Below are 16,554 nucleotides of genomic sequence, written 5' to 3' on the forward strand. Positions count from 1 at the left end.
CCTTTAAACTGGGAGCAGGGGCAGAGAAAGGGGAAGCCATGAGCACATCCCAGAAGACTCTCTAAGCCCCACCTGCTTCCCAATATCACCCAACAGAAGCTGGGAGGTTCAGCCTCTTCCTTGCACGTCCCCAGCCCCCCAAGGATCAATGGGTAAGCTAGCTGCTCCTGGCCATGCGGGACATGATGAGGCAACTGCTTGCCTTTCCACAGAAGCCTGGAAGGGTCCTGTTTCAGAGCACAACGTGCATTATTGCTTCAGGGACCCCCTTCCCTCGCCCCTCAGATGGGACGTCTAAATACTCTCTTCCACCATCACCACCCTCGATTAGGGGTGAGGTCAGCAGACTGGAAGATCAAAGCTGGTGTTTAGGATTGGGAAAAGGACCTGGAAACATCGGTCGTAGGGCAAGGATATAGACGAGACGGAGGGAGGGAGGGGAATCCTGCAGAAGGGCAGGCGTGGAGGTCAAGGGTCTTTGGGGTGGGCACACACTCTCTCCTTCCGCTCAGAGGAGGCTGCCTCCCAGGGCTCCTGCAACGGCACTGCCATGTCCCAAGGCCAACAGTGCCCCTCTTCACAGGCCTCGTCTGCCCTGATGCTGGGAATACGTCTTCCTAGAGGAGCCAGGAATCCAGACAGCACAAAATCTAACCGCGGCTGCCAGTCCAGGGAGTGCCTCTCCTGTGCAAGAGTCGCTGGAAGGCGTGGCGAGTCACAACCGTGCTTTCGCGTGGCTCCCCAGTCTGTTTCCACGAGGCTTGCAAGAGAACTTTCCAATGGGACTGGGAATTTACGCAGGTCAGATGAGGTCTCCTATTTTGCCACCACCTCCCATGTGGCCCAGATGAAATGCCTCAGTTTTGGGCTCTTCTGTGGATCACGAGGGGGAGATGCCTCGAGGGGATCACCTGGGAAACATGAAGTGTCAGGACGGGGGAGGGGAGGAGATGGGTGCCAGGCCTACTGGGAGGGTCATTGAAAGAAGCTGCACAGCAATGAGTGTCAATGTGTGTGTTTGGAAGGCTTCCTGAGATTTTGAGGGTGGGAGAGTGGAAGGCAGGTTCGGTAGCAGTGAAACAGGCTGATGCTTAGTGGGTTTGCAATATCCACAGGCCTTGGAAGCGTTCTCAGAAGATGCAGAGCGGGGAGGCAAAGCTAGGGGCAGGTGAGTAGATGGCTCACACACATACAGACACACACAGACACATATTTATCTATACATAGACAGGCCCCTTTCCAGGTGCAAAATCTGCCATTGCCTCCTTAAAAGGTTTATAATATTCCAAGGAGGGAAAGGGAGATGTAATCATGAGACTTAGCAGACCATTTTGATGCAAAAAAAAAAAAAAAACTGCTATGGTTTAAAAAGCCATTTTATTAGAAATCATGCAACTTTTAATATATATATATATATATATATAAAAACAATGCCACAAGTGCAATACGTCTGTGTGTGTGAATGTGGCGCCTGGGTTTAGACTGTCACTGAGAAGCATCCTGACGAGAGGGAGCGATCAAGGTGGGAGCTGGGTTGTCTTTACGCACCCCCTCTTCCCCAGCACCTTCCTCCCCACCCCCACCCCCACAATTTGTTCCCTGCAGTTTGGTTTTTCAGATTTTAAATTAGAATCCCCCACGACTCTCACAACACACAATTTTCAGAGTTTTATTTACATTTCATTTTAGTGTCATTTGCAATGCAAAAACAAAGAGCTCAGACCCTCATTGCCACCCCCCACCCCTCGAAGAAAAAAGCAAGCAGGGGATTCTCCTCCTCTAAAGGAGAGAAGCGCGATCTCTCCGTGGCACATTAAGCTCACCTGGCCAGCCTCATGCGGGCTCCGCCTCTTCAGACCCTCAGACACTTTCAAATGACCCTTTCTCGGTCTCTCTGGGGAGGGAGCAGCCTATGCCCTCTTGCTCTCTTGCCCACCCCCCACCAGACTGCTTCTCTGCCACTGATACGCTTACTAACAAATGCCAGACCCTGTTCCAGCTTCTATTACAACATGCACGTCCCAGAGCCAAATCCACAGGGACACGGATTAAATAAATATATTTCCCTCCCCTTCCCCAGCTGACTTGACAGAAGCAAATTACAGGGTGGAGGGACAGGGGAACTAGCCCTCAATGGGAAAATCCTACTGGACGCATGCAATAAACCCTTCCTAAAACAGCCAGCCTAGGGCTTCTCTTGCAGGTTAAGAAAGGACCTGATGGTGGCTTTCTACAGTTGCAGCAAGCAGCGTTCCCCCTACTCCTCTGAATGCATCCTCAAGAACTTTTAATCAGCATGGCTTAATGCAATTTTTGCTCCATCATTTCAAGGATATTTTTAAAACACACACAAACACACACACACAAATTAAACCCCACACAAAAGAAAACAGAACAGAAAGAACAGTTAAAATGGCTGGATATGTTGATAAGAAGCTAGCAGCGTTGCAGCAGTGGTTAATGGTTCTTGTAATTCTCCTATGGCAAGGGGGGGGGGAAGCGTGAGCCTGCAATATAGCGAGAGCAATCAGCAAAAACACTTCGCTTTCCCCCCCTTATCACAATGAAAGGAGGGGGGAAATAAAAAGGAAGAGGGTTAAGGAGTCAACGCGTTCCAAAAGAGCGTGAAGTTATGTGTGAGAATATCATAGACCAGCATTCAATAGGAGGCAGCACACAAAGCTGTAGTGGAGATGGAAAGGGCTGCAGGGAGAGGGGAGAAGGGAAGACAGCAAAGCTCATCTCCTACCCCCTGTCAACTCCCCCCTGGCCTCAGGCTCTTCCAAGGACGTTACAGACCAGCCCTCCTCCCCACAGAACGGCAGGAAACCAAAACACTCAAATGCACACTTCACTCCCGGGGGGGAATACCCAGGCAGCTGGGGAGGCCATTTCCATCCCCAGCAGACCCCCCCCCCGAGGTCGTGGCACTCTGGGGCAAGGCCGATGCAAAGGACCGGCGCGCTCTTGAGACCTCCCGAGGGGCGGGAAGCCCAGCACACCCCATTTGGGCCAAAACCAGGGCCCGGGTTAACGGAGACGAGCTTTGAGGATCGGGGACAGCAGGAGGCAAGGGGGAGGGGGGCAGAGTCACAAGCCTTGCTGAGAGAGAGCGGCAGAGATCTCCTCCGCGAGGGGAGCCTGCTGTGGCGGCGGCAGCAGCTGTGGTGGTGGCGGCGGCAGCAGCTGTGGTGGTGGCGGCGGCAGAGAGGAGGAGGCGACAGAGCCCAGGCTCTCGCTGACGGAGGTGCTTCGCCGAGGGGAGGTGCCACCAGAAACGACAGGGGGGTGGTTGGAGAGAACGGGGTCCGCTCTGTGGTCCGTGTGGGCCTTGGCCTTCTCACGGAACGTCAGCTTGTGGGACTCAATCTGCAGCGACACAAGGGGGTGCGGGAAGACGGGGATTTGGGGGGGGAGGAGAGAAAAAGGGACGGAAGGCGACACCAGAATGTCAGCGTTAGATGCCTGGAAAATAAAAGGCAATTTGCTTTGTTAACAAAACGATGCGTCTGACAGTTCCCTCCCCCTGCTTTAAAGTTGAAAAAAGGTGTGTGTGCATGTGTGTGTGGGGTCTCCTCCCCAGCCCTTCATGGGCCAACTCCCCTCCCCACCAGCCTGCCTCTCAGCCATCTTTAGGAAGGTTCCTTAGGAAAGGTGGCGCGCTGCCCTCCCCTCCGCCCCGTCCCAACCCCAGCCACTGCAGAACACCTTGGGGGGTGGGCGAGTGGGGAGGAAGTTCCAGCACTTACTTGTTTCTTGTATGCGAGTGTCGAAGCACTGAATTTCCCTTTGGTCACCACCGCCCTGAGTGGGCGCGGCCAACCCTACGCCATTCTCCTGCATGGGACTGCCGCCTGGCAGGGGGGCAATCACAGCTCCATTCTGCGGGGCTCCCTCCTCGCCCCCCTCAGTCTATAATGAAACAATGGGGTGGGGGAGGACAATGAGGCATCAATACAAGGATGGGGATGGAATGGGGCGAGATGAAGGCACAACAAGCAGAGACAGACAGAGGGAAAAAGAGAGATGGGGCTTCTCCTAGGAGAGCGCACTCATCACCCGCCTACACAGAGGTACAGGGACAAGCCTTGCCAGGAAGGGCACGGATGGGCTTCCTGAGATAACCCAGCCTCAATGAGCCTGCCTTCTGCATATGTGCTGGAACCATTCTCAAGGCCTTGATAGCTCCTGACTGAGCCACAGCAACCTTCCCCCACTGCTGGTTTTCTTCCCTGCTGTTCCCTCCTCTCTCCAATCAACACACCACACATTTGATTTCAGGATTATTGTTGTTATTATTATTATTTTTACTACTACATTTGTATGCCACCCCATAGCCAAAGCTCTCTGGGCGGTTTACAACAATTAAAAACATTAAAAACTAATGTACAAATTTAAAAACACTTAAAAAAAAACAATTTAAAAACACATGCTAAAATGCCTGGGAGAAGAGGAAAGTCTTGACCTGGCGCCGAAAAACAGCGTTGGCGCCATGCACACCTTGTCAAGGAGATCATTCCATAATTCTAGCCCTTATTATCAATCACCCCTGTCTCCTTCCCCAGCTGTTTGTCTAGCCTGCCTTGCCTCCATCTATCCAGTGCGTTCAAGGCCACCCCACCCCTCCGGGTCTCTTCCTCACATTCCCATTTCCACACTTTCTGACCAAGCTTGGTTCAGCTGGGAGCAAGCGCTCTAAATGAAGGACCGCTTATGCCCATATGTACCTGCCTGGGATTTAAGATCATCTGCCTCTGGTCTCCTCTGCATGCCTGGAGTGAAAGATGTTCGATTGACAGGCACATGGGAGAGAGCTCTTTCAGCTGTGGCTCCCAGGCTTTGGAATACCCTACCCCAAGAAGTCCACTCTGCTCCCTCCCTGTTGGTTTTCCGGAGACTTCTGAAAACGATCTTGTTCCGGAGAGCCTTTGGGAGGGACTGAAGGTAGAGCCTGACACTGATTTTATGCCTTCTGCGTTAAATTTTACTTTTGTAGTCCCCTTTGGTACCTCTCTCTCTATATATGTATATGTGTGTGTGTGTGTGTGTATATTGTATTTTAATGTTTTTGTGATTTTACTGTTTACAATTTTATTACGTACATGTTTGATTTTATTTTTGTAAGCCGCCCTGAGTGCCTTATTATAGGGTAGAAGGGTCGGATAGAAATCTTTTAAATAAATAATAAAATAAATGGTCATGTGGGGAATGGTGACATTCCTCAAAACACTGCGAAGTGGCACGTGACGCAGGAGGAGTGACCCATAATCCCTTGCAATACTGTAAAGGATACTGGGGGCGAGGACAACACTCTCAGATCGCTGCGCGGACATCATGTCCAGCATCCCTTGCAATGGGTCAAGGTACCCCAGGATGCTCTTCTCCCATCATGCACTACAGCCACCTGTAGAACCAAGATGGCTTTGACAGGTCCTCCTTCTGTCTCTGCTGTTCCCTGTGCCTCGGAGGGGGGCCTTCCTTACTCTCCCACTCTTCCCTCTCTCCTGCGTCCTTTAACCACAGCTCAGTCCCTGGACCACTTCCAGCTGCATCTCATCTTTCTCTCTCTGCATTCCCTCGTCTTTGGCAATTTCCTCCTGCCAATGCCGTAAGTCAGGCTGTGCAAGTGCTTCTGGGGACCACCTTGTGGAGGCACATGGGGGAGTCCCCCTGGAACCGCTCAGTCTTGCTGAGGGTTGCCTGAAGATATTTCACTGCCTTCGCTGGATATATTTCACACAGGCTGAAAGGTGCAGCCCAGTACTGTGGATTCTGCCAATGTTGCTTTAGGGTGCAACTCTGAGATTACCTGAGGAAGCCTGCTAAGGCAGCCTTCTTCAACTTCGGGTCCCCAGAGGTTTATTTATTTATTACATTTATATACCACCTTTCCTCCAAGGAGCTCCCAGTGGACTCCATCAGCTCTGGCCATTGGCTAAGCTGGCTGTGGACAATGGAGGCTGTAGATCAAAACCAGCTGGCGGCCCACAGCTGGAGAACCTTGCACTAAGGGGAGGATACTGGACAGGACAAGCACTTTACAAGATATTATTCTACACCCTGCTTTCAAACTCTCTCTCTCACACACACACGCACACATAGTGTGTGTGGGAGAAGGCAAAAAGGCTTCTGTCCTGCTGGCTCCGCAAACTGGGTTTATGTTTACACACACAATGCATGCGTGCGTGTCAAGGGGCGAATACACACGCTTGCAGTGGGGGGTGGCTGCAGGGAAGCAGGGAGCGGGAGTCCCCTTCATGCCACAGGGAATTATTTGGCAAATAGTCTCCAATATTTACGAAGCCCTAAAGGAAGGAGGGTGGGCTCCCCTCTGCCCCCTCGCCCCAAGGTGGGAAGTCCATGAGGCTGTTCCAGCACCCTCCATCGTGTGGCACCATGGAAATGGAGGTGAGGGTGGCAATGGGCGACAGCAGGACTGACAAGTGGCTACACACAGTAAGGTTGGGGGGGAGGGAAGCAGGGATGGCCCTACACCTAGCCACTGCCCAGCACATACCTTCACCGTGCCCCCAGCGGGGACGTGCCCTACGTTGTCCAGAGAGCCCACCTTGGCCTGGGCTTTCTCCTTAAAGGTCAGCTTCTGGTTTTCAATCTTGACATCTCCACCCCCTGGAACAAGCAAGGGAAATAATTACTCTAGGACGAGGCCGACGCAAGGAGCATAAAAGTTAAAACACCCCACAACTTGCTTTCTTTTCATGTAGGAAACAAAACATCAGTGTACACACACATGCACACACTTCTGAGCGACTGAAAAGGTGCCTCAGTTGTACCAGGTGGCTGATAAAAACACTCTAAAATGTAATTTTTAATGCAAGGACTGCTTAAAAAAAAAGATGTATCACTGAACAAAGATGCAAAGATGTATTACTGAACACCAAAGTCAGGATCATTCAGACCATTGTATTCCTGATCTCTATGTATGTATGTGAAAGTTGGACAGTGAAAAAAGCGGGTAAGAGAAAAATCAACTCATTTGAAATGTGGTGGTGGAGGAGAGCTTTGAGCATACCATGGACTGCGAAAAAGACAAATAATTGGGTGTTAGAACAAATTAAACCAGAACTGTCACTAGAAGCCAAAATGATGAAACTGAGGTTATCACACTTTGGACACAAAGTGTGTTGCAAACAATTCACAGTGGGCCTCCGAAGGGCCTAAAATTCTATTTCCTGGAGCTCATGTCAACAGACCCCTGACAATACGGAAAGCTCCACTGGACAACTACTTGAGGATGCAATATTGGCCGAGAAGTGAGCCTTCTTCGCTGCCCGCACCACCACACAGTAAGCATAGTTATGATGTTTTACTCATGCCCAAACAGCCTCGCAGGATGTCTTTCGCCACTTGCACTCTAGCTGTTGTCCAGCCTGTTTCATTGCTCTTAGCCCACTGGTGTACCAAGGTGCAAACTGGGCTCCACAATGCCAGAGGGGGCGCTCGGGGGCAACTGTGTAAAGAGACTGACACGCCTCATTCCACAGCATGACAAGGGCTTCAACAGGGTCACCTGCTCTATCTACTGGAAACTCCCCCAGGGCATGCAGGAATCCAGTAGATTCCATTAGTCTCCAGGGGTGGACCATCTTAATCTGTCCACGACTCCTGCAGGGGAGGATCGGAGTTACAAGTTTAAACTTCACCAGGAAGTGGTCTGATCGTGACAATGGGGTGATATCCACCCCCCCATCTCCAGACCACCCCTTCCTCCATCTGTAGCAAAAACCAAATTGAGGGTGTGCCCTGCCCTACGTGTGGGGCCGGTGACAACTGGAGATAGCCCCATGGTCATCATGGAGGCCATGAAGTCCAAAGCTGGAACACTACAGGCAACCTCAGCATGGACACTGAAATCACTCAGGACTATCATTCTGGGCTCCTCCAACACCACAGCCGAGACAGCCTCGGCCAGCTTGGTCACAGAAGCTGCTGGGCAGCAGGGTGGATGGTACACCAGCAGCAACCCTAGTTTCTTGTCTCCTTGTCCTGACACTAGGTGCGGGCCAGCTTCAAGACAGGTTTCCTGGTGACAGAGATGGAAGTTCTGTAGACCACGGCAACTCCTCCCTGCTGACGTCCCTGCAGCCTGTGCTGGTGTTGCACCGAGTATCCAGGTGGGCAAAGCTGGGCCAGATCAACTCCTCCCAGCTCACCCACCCAGGTATTGGTAACGCACACCAAATCAGCACCCTCATCACCCATGATCAAATCATGGATGAGCGTGGTCTTATTGTGTAAAGAAGAAGAATAAGAAATCTATTACCCACCCTTCATCAAGAGGTTCCAGGGCGGGTTACAACAATTTAAAAAACATAATTAAAAACAGTTAAAAGCAACCTAAACAGTATCACCAAAAATAGGGTGGGTCCTAAAAACAGCCATCTCAGGTGTCAAAAGGTCGGGTAAAGGGGCGTGTCTTCAGCATTCAGTGAAAATGTACAATTTGGGGCTACCACAGAGAATGTCCTCCCCCAGGCCGCCACCCCGAGTCACTGAGGGTGTTGGCACTACCGAAAGGGCCCCCAATGCTGATCTCAACACCCGAGAGGGTCTGCAGGGAAGGAGGAAGTCACTCAGATACTGTGAGTCACGTCCGTTGCCCTACATCCTGGAGAGACGCTGCCACGTCAGCGCAGACAATGCTGAGCTAGACAGACCAACTTGGTATAAGAAAGCTTCCTATGCCCCATGAAACTCTTTGCAAAATTTGGGGGAAGGGCCCTGGCTCAATGGTACAGCATCTACTTTGCATACAGAAGATCCCAGGTTCAACCCCTGCCGTCTCCAAGTGGAGCTGGGAAAGCGACTCTAGCCTGAAACCCTGGCAGAGCTGCTACCAGTCAGAACAGACAACACTGAGCTCTATGGACCAACAGTCTTGACTTGGAATAAGGCACCTCCCTATGTTCTTCACACTTTTTGCCCCTGGCCCACTCACCACAGGCATGCAGCCCTTGGAAAATTGCCAATGAGGGAGTGTGGCCCTTTGGCTGATAAAAGTTCTCTGTGCTTGCTTGGCTGCCAACCAAGAACAGCCTCTGAGTCTCCACAGCCTCCATTTAAGCCACAGGAGAAAAGGGGCAGAGAGGGGGGGGAGAGGGGGGGGAGAGAGGGAGGGGGAGAGAGAGGGAGGGAGGGGGGGAGAGAGGGAGGGAGGGGGAGAGAGAGGGAGGGAGGGGGGGGAGAGAGGGAGGGAGGGGGAGAGAGAGGGAGGGAGGGGGAGAGAGAGGGAGGGAGGGGGGGAGAGAGAGAGAGGGAGGGAGGGAGGGGGAGAGGGAGGGAGGGAGGGAGGGGGAGAGAGAGGGAGGGAGGGAGGGGGAGAGGGAGGGGGAGAGGGAGGGAGGGAGGGGGAGGGAGGGGGAGAGGGAGGGAGGGAGGGGGAGGGAGGGGGAGGGGGAGAGGGAGGGAGGGAGGGGGAGAGAGAGGGAGGGGGAGAGAGAGGGAGGGAGGGAAGGGGAGAGAGGGGGAGGGAGAGGGAGAGAGAGGGAGGGAGGGAGGGAGAGGGAGGGAGGGAGGGAGAGGGAGGGAGGGAGGGAGGGGGAGAGAGAGGGAGGGGGGGAGAGGGAGGGAGGGAAGAGAGGGAGGGAGGGGGAGAGGGAGGGAGGGAGGGGGAGAGAGAGGGAGGGGGAGAGGGAGGGAGAGAGAGGGAGGGAGGGGGAGAGAGAGAGAGAGAGGGAGGGAGGGGGAGAGAGAGAGAGAGAGAGGGAGGGAGGGGGAGAGGGAGGGAGAGAGGGAGGGGGAGAGAGAGGGAGGGAGAGGGAGAGAGAGGGAGGGAGGGAGAGGGAGAGAGAGGGAGGGAGGGAGAGAGAGGGAGGGAGGGAGGGGGAGAGAGAGGGAGGGAGGGAGGGGGAGAGAGAGGGAGGGAGGGAGGGGGAGAGAGAGGGAGGGAGGGGAAGAGGGAGGGAGGGGGAGAGGGAGGGAGGGAGGGGGAGAGGGAGGGAGGGAGGGGGAAGAGAGAGAGGGAGGGAGGGAGGGGGAAGAGAGAGAGGGAGGGGGAGAGGGAGGGAGGGAGGGGGAAGAGAGAGAGGGAGGGGGAGAGGGAGGGAGGGAGGGGGAGAGGGGGAGAGGGAGGGAGGGGGAGAGGGAGGGAGGGAGGGAGGGAGGGGGAGAGGGGGAGAGGGAGGGAGGGGGAGAGGGAGGGAGGGAGGGAGGGGGAGAGGGAGGGAGGGAGGGCACTCGCCTTAACTCAACGCAACTAGTGATCCCCAAACCCTCCACAGTCATTTCCTCTCACCTGGCTTATGCTTGATGTTTGTCTTTGAGCCGCACTTTGAGGATACTTTAGACAGATCGATTTTCTTGTTCAGGATCTGGACCTGCAGAACAGAGGAAGAAAAGAAAAGGGACATCTCAGGAGCAAGGAAAGACGGTGCTGTTCTGTAAACTCAGCAGAAGTTCTACAACCGCCAGGATCTCCGTGCCTCCGCTGTTCCATCACGTTCTCCCCCAGCAGCCTGTGGGCTACCAGGCGCAAGGCAAGAGCCACCGCTGTTGTTGCTGCTGTTCCAGGGACTTGCAGGGGCGGGTGGGGGGAAGAGGTGCTCATGCAGCAAAAGGATGGGGGTTCTCAAGGCCCCACAAAAAAAGGCAGCATAAAAAACTCAGCATACTGTGCAAAACCAGAGGCCAGAGAGTGGGCAGAGAGGACAGGCGTGGGCTAACGGTTGCATCGGGCGTAACAGCCCTCTGTCAGGAATGCTTTGATTTGGATTCCTGCATTGCGCAGGGGGTTGGACTTGATGGCCTTATAGGCCCCTTCCAACTCTACTATTCTATGATTCTATGAACTCAGCGCACCAGGAGGTGCTGGACAATATAACAACAACGGTGCTAAGGTGTACAAAATCCTCCTGGGCTCTCGCTCAGCTTCACTGAGATGGGTACCTGCTTTGCACGGGTGCGTTAAGTGGGTGCGAGGACCACATGTATTTTTCTTCTGGTTATTATTAATCCAATTTCTCTCCCTGAAGGAGCCCAGGGCAATCACCCCAACCCTACCAAATCTTGTGCAAATTTGTGTCCAGAATACGTACACGTGCCCAGAATATATTATGCAAATTTAACCATATTTGCATAATTTATTCCAACTTTTCAAAGAACTTGGGGAGGGGCAGGAGAGGAGGACGAGGCCAAGTCCAGGATGGACGGAACAAGGAAGGGGGACGAAGAAGGGAACACGTTTAAGCTTCCCCCTGGAATTAGAGGCAATTACGGGAGGGGAGAATTGCACAGGGTACTAGAGGCTCCCAGTGGAGACCCCGCCCACCTAGCAGAGGCTATGCAGCCGTGGCAGTATTTTCTATTTGCAACAAAGCAATCTTCCTGCAGGGCAGGATAAAGGGAAAGGGGGCTTCTGATGACTCAATGCAGCAAGCTGTGACTACAGCCCGGGCTTGCCTTTTTTTTTTTTTTTTTTTTGCTTACAGCAACCATAAAGCCTGAACGTATTTATTTGCCTCTCTCAGGCGCTCTGCTCTGAGATGGGAAAGACCAACTGCTGACAGGGCCTAAAGGTAACTTGCTCTGCTCAAGTCAACAACTATGGATCCTCCAAAGGCTTTTGTGGAGCTCCGCGGAGCATGGAGACTGAGCTGCTGCTTACTCAAGCAGCTGGGAATCTCCCTTGGCCATCCTCACAAGCAGAGACTAACCCAGCCCACTGGCTCTCTGTGCGTACGGTGGCGGGGGAGGATCCTGCAAACAGCCACGCTCCTCCTGCACAGCAGAGAAGGATTTGCCAGAAGCAAAAAGTTGGAAAACCACCATGCTACATCACTGCCAGGATGGTTGTGTCCCAGTTACAGGGACAATTGGATCAGGAGCAACTATGAAAACCGCAAGGTTCTAGAAGATGGGCTGGTAGTTGGCTGCTACGTCTCAGACCACTGAAGATAACACGAAACCAACAAACGGTGAAAAAGCCCGTCCCATCCAAGGCCAAGTTGGCCACTGTGGTGGTTCTACTCACATTGGTACTGCCCTGGCTGCGCTTGGGGGCGGTGGACGGCTGGGAGTGGTTGCCCGAAGTTGGCCTTTGGGCATTTGGAACCTGAAAACAATATAGCACTTTACTCTCTGGGCTGCATGGCTGAACAGCTTTGATTTGTGGCTCAAGGAGATGGAGAGAGGAAGCAAATGACAGCGTGGAAAGGGGAAGAAGGCGCTACAAGACACAAAAAGAGAGAAAGAGGCAGGCCAGAGCAGACACCATTCCTTCTTCTCAGAAGGTCCGTGTGATGGGCCATGGAAGGAACGAGACAGGAAAGTTGGAAAGAAAAAGGGTCGGCTTTAGCACACACAGCCGGAGCATCAGCTGGGATTTACCCCTGCAGTGGTTTTGTTCTGCAATGATTTCGATTTAGAGAGGGACAGGAAGAGAAACTACAGAGAGAAAAACAGAAGAGATTCTACCTACAAAATCAACATAGGAGGATGTGTGTATATATTATATATATATATATATATATATGAGCAGCATTTTCTTTACTAAAGCCCCCCACCCCGCAAAAAAAGGAGTCTAAATGCTTCTGTTGCAACTGCCTGCCCCTTGGGATTATAGCTACAGTTAACACCCTACAATGTCAGCATTCCCAAACCTGGTGCTCTCCAAATGTTTTGGACTACAACAGCCATCAGCCCCAGCATACTACGGCCCTGCTGGTTGGGGCTGATGGGAGTTGCAGTCCAAACTTTGGAGGGTACCATGCTGGGGGAAGGCTATCTACATGAAAAGATGAGGTTCACAGCTCCAGGAAAGCAGTTAACCCTGATCACAAAAGGGTAGCAGGCAGATGCCACAGCTAAGAAAAGGTTTCGCATATAAAAGCAGTTGTGACTTGCACCCAACCCACTGATCCCTCCCCCTCGCCATAGCCCCCTCCCTCATTTCCCAGCACAAACATGCAGTTATCGACAGAAGAGTTGCAGTGCAATTTAACACCTTCTTGGCTTGTGGAGGAAATACGGATGCTCCGCAGAGATCAGCCGTATTTAATTCCGTTATGACTGGCTTAGGAATTCAAGGACATCTTGAAAGGCCCACATCACCCATGAACGGTCAGAAAAACTTACCAGAGGAAGCTGAGATAATAATATCCTCTGGCAATACTCGTCCATTTATAGCTGCAGAAGGAAACCTGCTCAATTCACCACCTGGTCCCTAAGCTGTGATTCCAAGTGGAGCAGGGCAGACTTCAGTCCTGGTAGAGAACCACCACTCATCTAGAACTGGCCCCATGCAAAAGCCACCCTGCTGTCACATCAGAAGGAACCTCCATTCTGAAGGCCACTTGAAGCTGACAGGCCGCCGGTTTGGATGTCTGATAAACTTGATCTCCGATCTCTCTTTTTTGTAGCACACACAGCAGCTTGTTAATGCTGGCAGCGCCAAGGGGCACATCAGTGTGTGTGAAGTGTTATGTGCTATATCACCTCCACACTGCAGAACCCACTTCCCCAAGGCACTCATGTGGCTGGGAGATACAAAGCTCCCTTTGCCTGCACTCGCTAAGCCTTTTCTTAAGTTAATAACAAAAGCAGCACAAAAAAGGAATTGTCAGACAGACAGGTACACTGTTAGGGCCTGCAATTAAAGCTTCTGTGGATCAACGGCACCAATGAATGGATTAAAACTCTGCCCTCTTCCCCATCCACAAGTGCTGCCTTGCAAATCATCCTGGCGCAAGGTGTCGTCTCAGCACCGGGGCTGGGCGGGGGTGCCAAGAGTACAGTTCTCAGGATTTGCCTTCTGCAGAGCAAGTCACACTTGGAAAGCAGCAATCTGACTAACAGCCTGCAGAGGTTCCAGGAAAAGCAGGAATTCATGCTTCCTTAGGCCTACGAGGGGTGCTGTTAGATCACCAAAATGAATGGGATGGGCACATACACACATACTCAGCTGAAGTGCTCTCTCCCAGATCCCCCCTCCCACAAGTTCACCCCCCCAATTGCCATGGACTTTTTTTGTGTGTTCCAACTGTGAGATGTGCATGTGTTGTGTGTGCCCTGCAGTGTGTCAGTGGGCACAGTATCCCGTTTCCTGAGAAACTCGGCTTTCGTCTTAAGAAAGGAACAAGTTTCTAGCCTTCATGATTCTGAAGGAATTCTTGGAAGCGTGTGGCGGCCAAGGCTGTCAGAACCTCTGGAGAGAGAGAAGTAAGGTGGGGGCTGCTAGATAAGATAGCCAGCAATTCTAATATGGCAGACGCAGAACCAAGCAAAAAAGAAAAAAATGCAGGAGAAGTTTTGCAAAATACGAGGAATTGCGCATGATTTATACAAATCTCTGTGACTTATGCAACTCGCAGGACGCAGCTTTTATATGCACAGACTAAAGCTTCCCTGGGTCCAGACTTGTTATTTATTTTTAGCCTACAGTGCCCAGTCCTGTGATCACTATCGCATGTGAACTGTGGTTGAGTTCCTACTAAGGAGTGGCTTATATATGCACCTGCGCTGTATCAGTGCAGACCACAGGGGGTAAGGACTGGCTCCTTAAATCACAGTTGTTCTGAAGATCTTTTCCCCACTGATTGCCATGGAATACCGCTTCTTAGGTTGCATCTTCCTTCACTGCAGCAGCCCTTGTTTCCACGGACCTTCAACCCGTCCCCAAACTTTTGTTGCAGGGCAGCAGACAAATAATGGAAACAATTAAGTTATTAGCGGAGCGCTCCCTCTTCCTTTTGTTTATCTGGCCACTGAGGGATGCCTCCAGTAAAATATTTTAAAGGTGGGTGCCTGCTCCTTTAGGGGGAGGAAAAGGTTACACACAGTCGCACATGCACGCACGCACACACACACATATATGCACATACACAAATGCCAGTCAAAACTAGCACAAGAAAAAGGAGTTAGTAGAAAGACATCTGTCCAGATCCCCCACAATACTTACATTCCCACCTCCAGGGACATGCTTAATATTGTCCTTAGACCCACACTTGGACTGGACGTGGCTGTAGTTGGCTTTTTTGGAGACTATCTGGACCTGGAGCGTCACAGAGATGGGAAAAAACAACACAAGGGAAGAGGGCTGGTTAGAACTCTCTCGAGAGAACAAGACACTCTGACACGGCGGGTGGGCAGGTGGACAGACAGAGACCTTGAGTTAGAATTTCAACCCAGCTCCAAGGCTTAAATGTGAACAAACTCAGACAGGGAAAGGACAGAGAAAGAGAGAAAGAGGAAAGCAAGCAGACATTGAGGCAGCTAAGCAGACAGCGGCAGTTAGTGGTAAGAGCATGGCAACAAGTCCCTCTTCGCAGCTCAACAGATTGGCACATGCCCCACATGTGGAAGAGGCACGAAGGAAGATGGACTATGGGTGCTTCCAGATGGGGCCTAATTTGCAAATGGGTCAGTGGCAACAGTGGTTTTTGCTGCTCTTGTTACTTATCGGAGTTTTCCTGGAAAGGGTAAACCTGGATTCAATGGGAAGGCGTATGGGCTGGCATTCTGCTGACAACAATGTTGTCTGAACACTGCAACAATAGCCACCACCCATGCATGCATGAGGGGCACCGATTTTGCAACATACACCTATCTGGAAGCATCCCTTATTGGGGAGGGTTGCATTCAGTGTAGGATGATGGTCTACTTTTTTAGTTCTAGAATCAACACAGTCCCTTAACATGTTTTAAATTTGCAAAGGAAGAACACGTAACTCAGGATATATATAACAATTAAGGTTATCACTACTCTGAGTTGCGTGGCCTTCTGCTTAAGCAGAAGGACCTAACTGGTCCAGGCCAAGGTGTCCACCTCGCTCAGCATTCTGTGCAAGAATCCCAGCAAGCAGCAGGTGCAAGGGATCCACGGCATACCTTTCACCTGACTCTGGGTTACATAATGCAAATAGAGACAAAAAATTTGAAAAGCATCTCATCTCAGGTGGCATTATCAACTACCACGCAAGGAACAGACGTATCACTTGGTGGTACCCAAGAAGACTTCTTACATTTTTGCTTCTATGTGTTTCTTGATTTTAGACACTTACTGAATCTTAACTACTTTGCTTTCTGAAGAAAATGAGACAACTGGTTAAGATGATAAGAAGTGCCTTGCTGCATCAGGCCAAAGGCATGTCTAGTCCAGCATTCTGTTCTCATAGTGGCCACCGGATACACCAGTGGGAAGCCCACAAGAAGAACCAGGGCATAACAGTGCTCCCCCCACTTGTGGTTCCTAGCACTGCCTCTAACAATGGAGGGTAGAACATTGTGGCTAGTAACCAGTGATAGCCTTATCCTCCATGAATTTGTCTAACCAAGCTGGTGGCCATCGCTACCACTTGTGGAAGCGGATTCCATGGTTCAAGTACGTATTGGGTGAAGGACTTTCTTTTGTCTGTCCTGACGCTTCCAACATTCAACTTCATTGGACTTCCCTGAGTTCCTTCAAACAGGCTTGAGGAGCTGAAATCCAGCAGTCCTTGTTCAAACCTTCCCAGTCTTTGGTTGAAAGTTGTCCACCTTTAATGGGTTTATACCAGCCCAGCTGTATTAAGAACTGTTCTGTGGGTTTTCTTTGCCTTTT

General features: G+C 51.6%; 1 protein-coding gene across 15 annotated transcripts in view; it reads right to left on the reverse strand.

The window, feature by feature from the left end:
- Positions 1-1,358: 1,358 nt before the first annotated feature.
- The window catches only part of LOC133365191 (treacle protein-like), a 220,437-nt gene continuing 205,241 nt past the window's right edge, over positions 1,359-16,554 (reverse strand). For 10 of the 15 annotated variants that reach the window (XM_061586723.1, XM_061586726.1, XM_061586719.1 and 7 more), the window contains 6 exons: positions 14,915-15,007; positions 11,990-12,070; positions 10,256-10,337; positions 6,518-6,630; positions 3,750-3,912; positions 3,376-3,465 (listed from right to left, as the gene is read on the reverse strand). In XM_061586723.1, coding sequence (XP_061442707.1) covers positions 3,458-3,465; positions 3,750-3,912; positions 6,518-6,630; positions 10,256-10,337; positions 11,990-12,070; positions 14,915-15,007 — 540 coding nt within the window. In that variant the 3' untranslated portion in view covers positions 3,376-3,457. The other 5 variants (XM_061586725.1, XM_061586721.1, XM_061586718.1 and 2 more) reach the window with 4 other exon arrangements.

Source organism: Rhineura floridana, chromosome 10 (assembly GCF_030035675.1).
Source record: "Rhineura floridana isolate rRhiFlo1 chromosome 10, rRhiFlo1.hap2, whole genome shotgun sequence".
Taxonomy (NCBI): domain Eukaryota; kingdom Metazoa; phylum Chordata; class Lepidosauria; order Squamata; family Rhineuridae; genus Rhineura; species Rhineura floridana.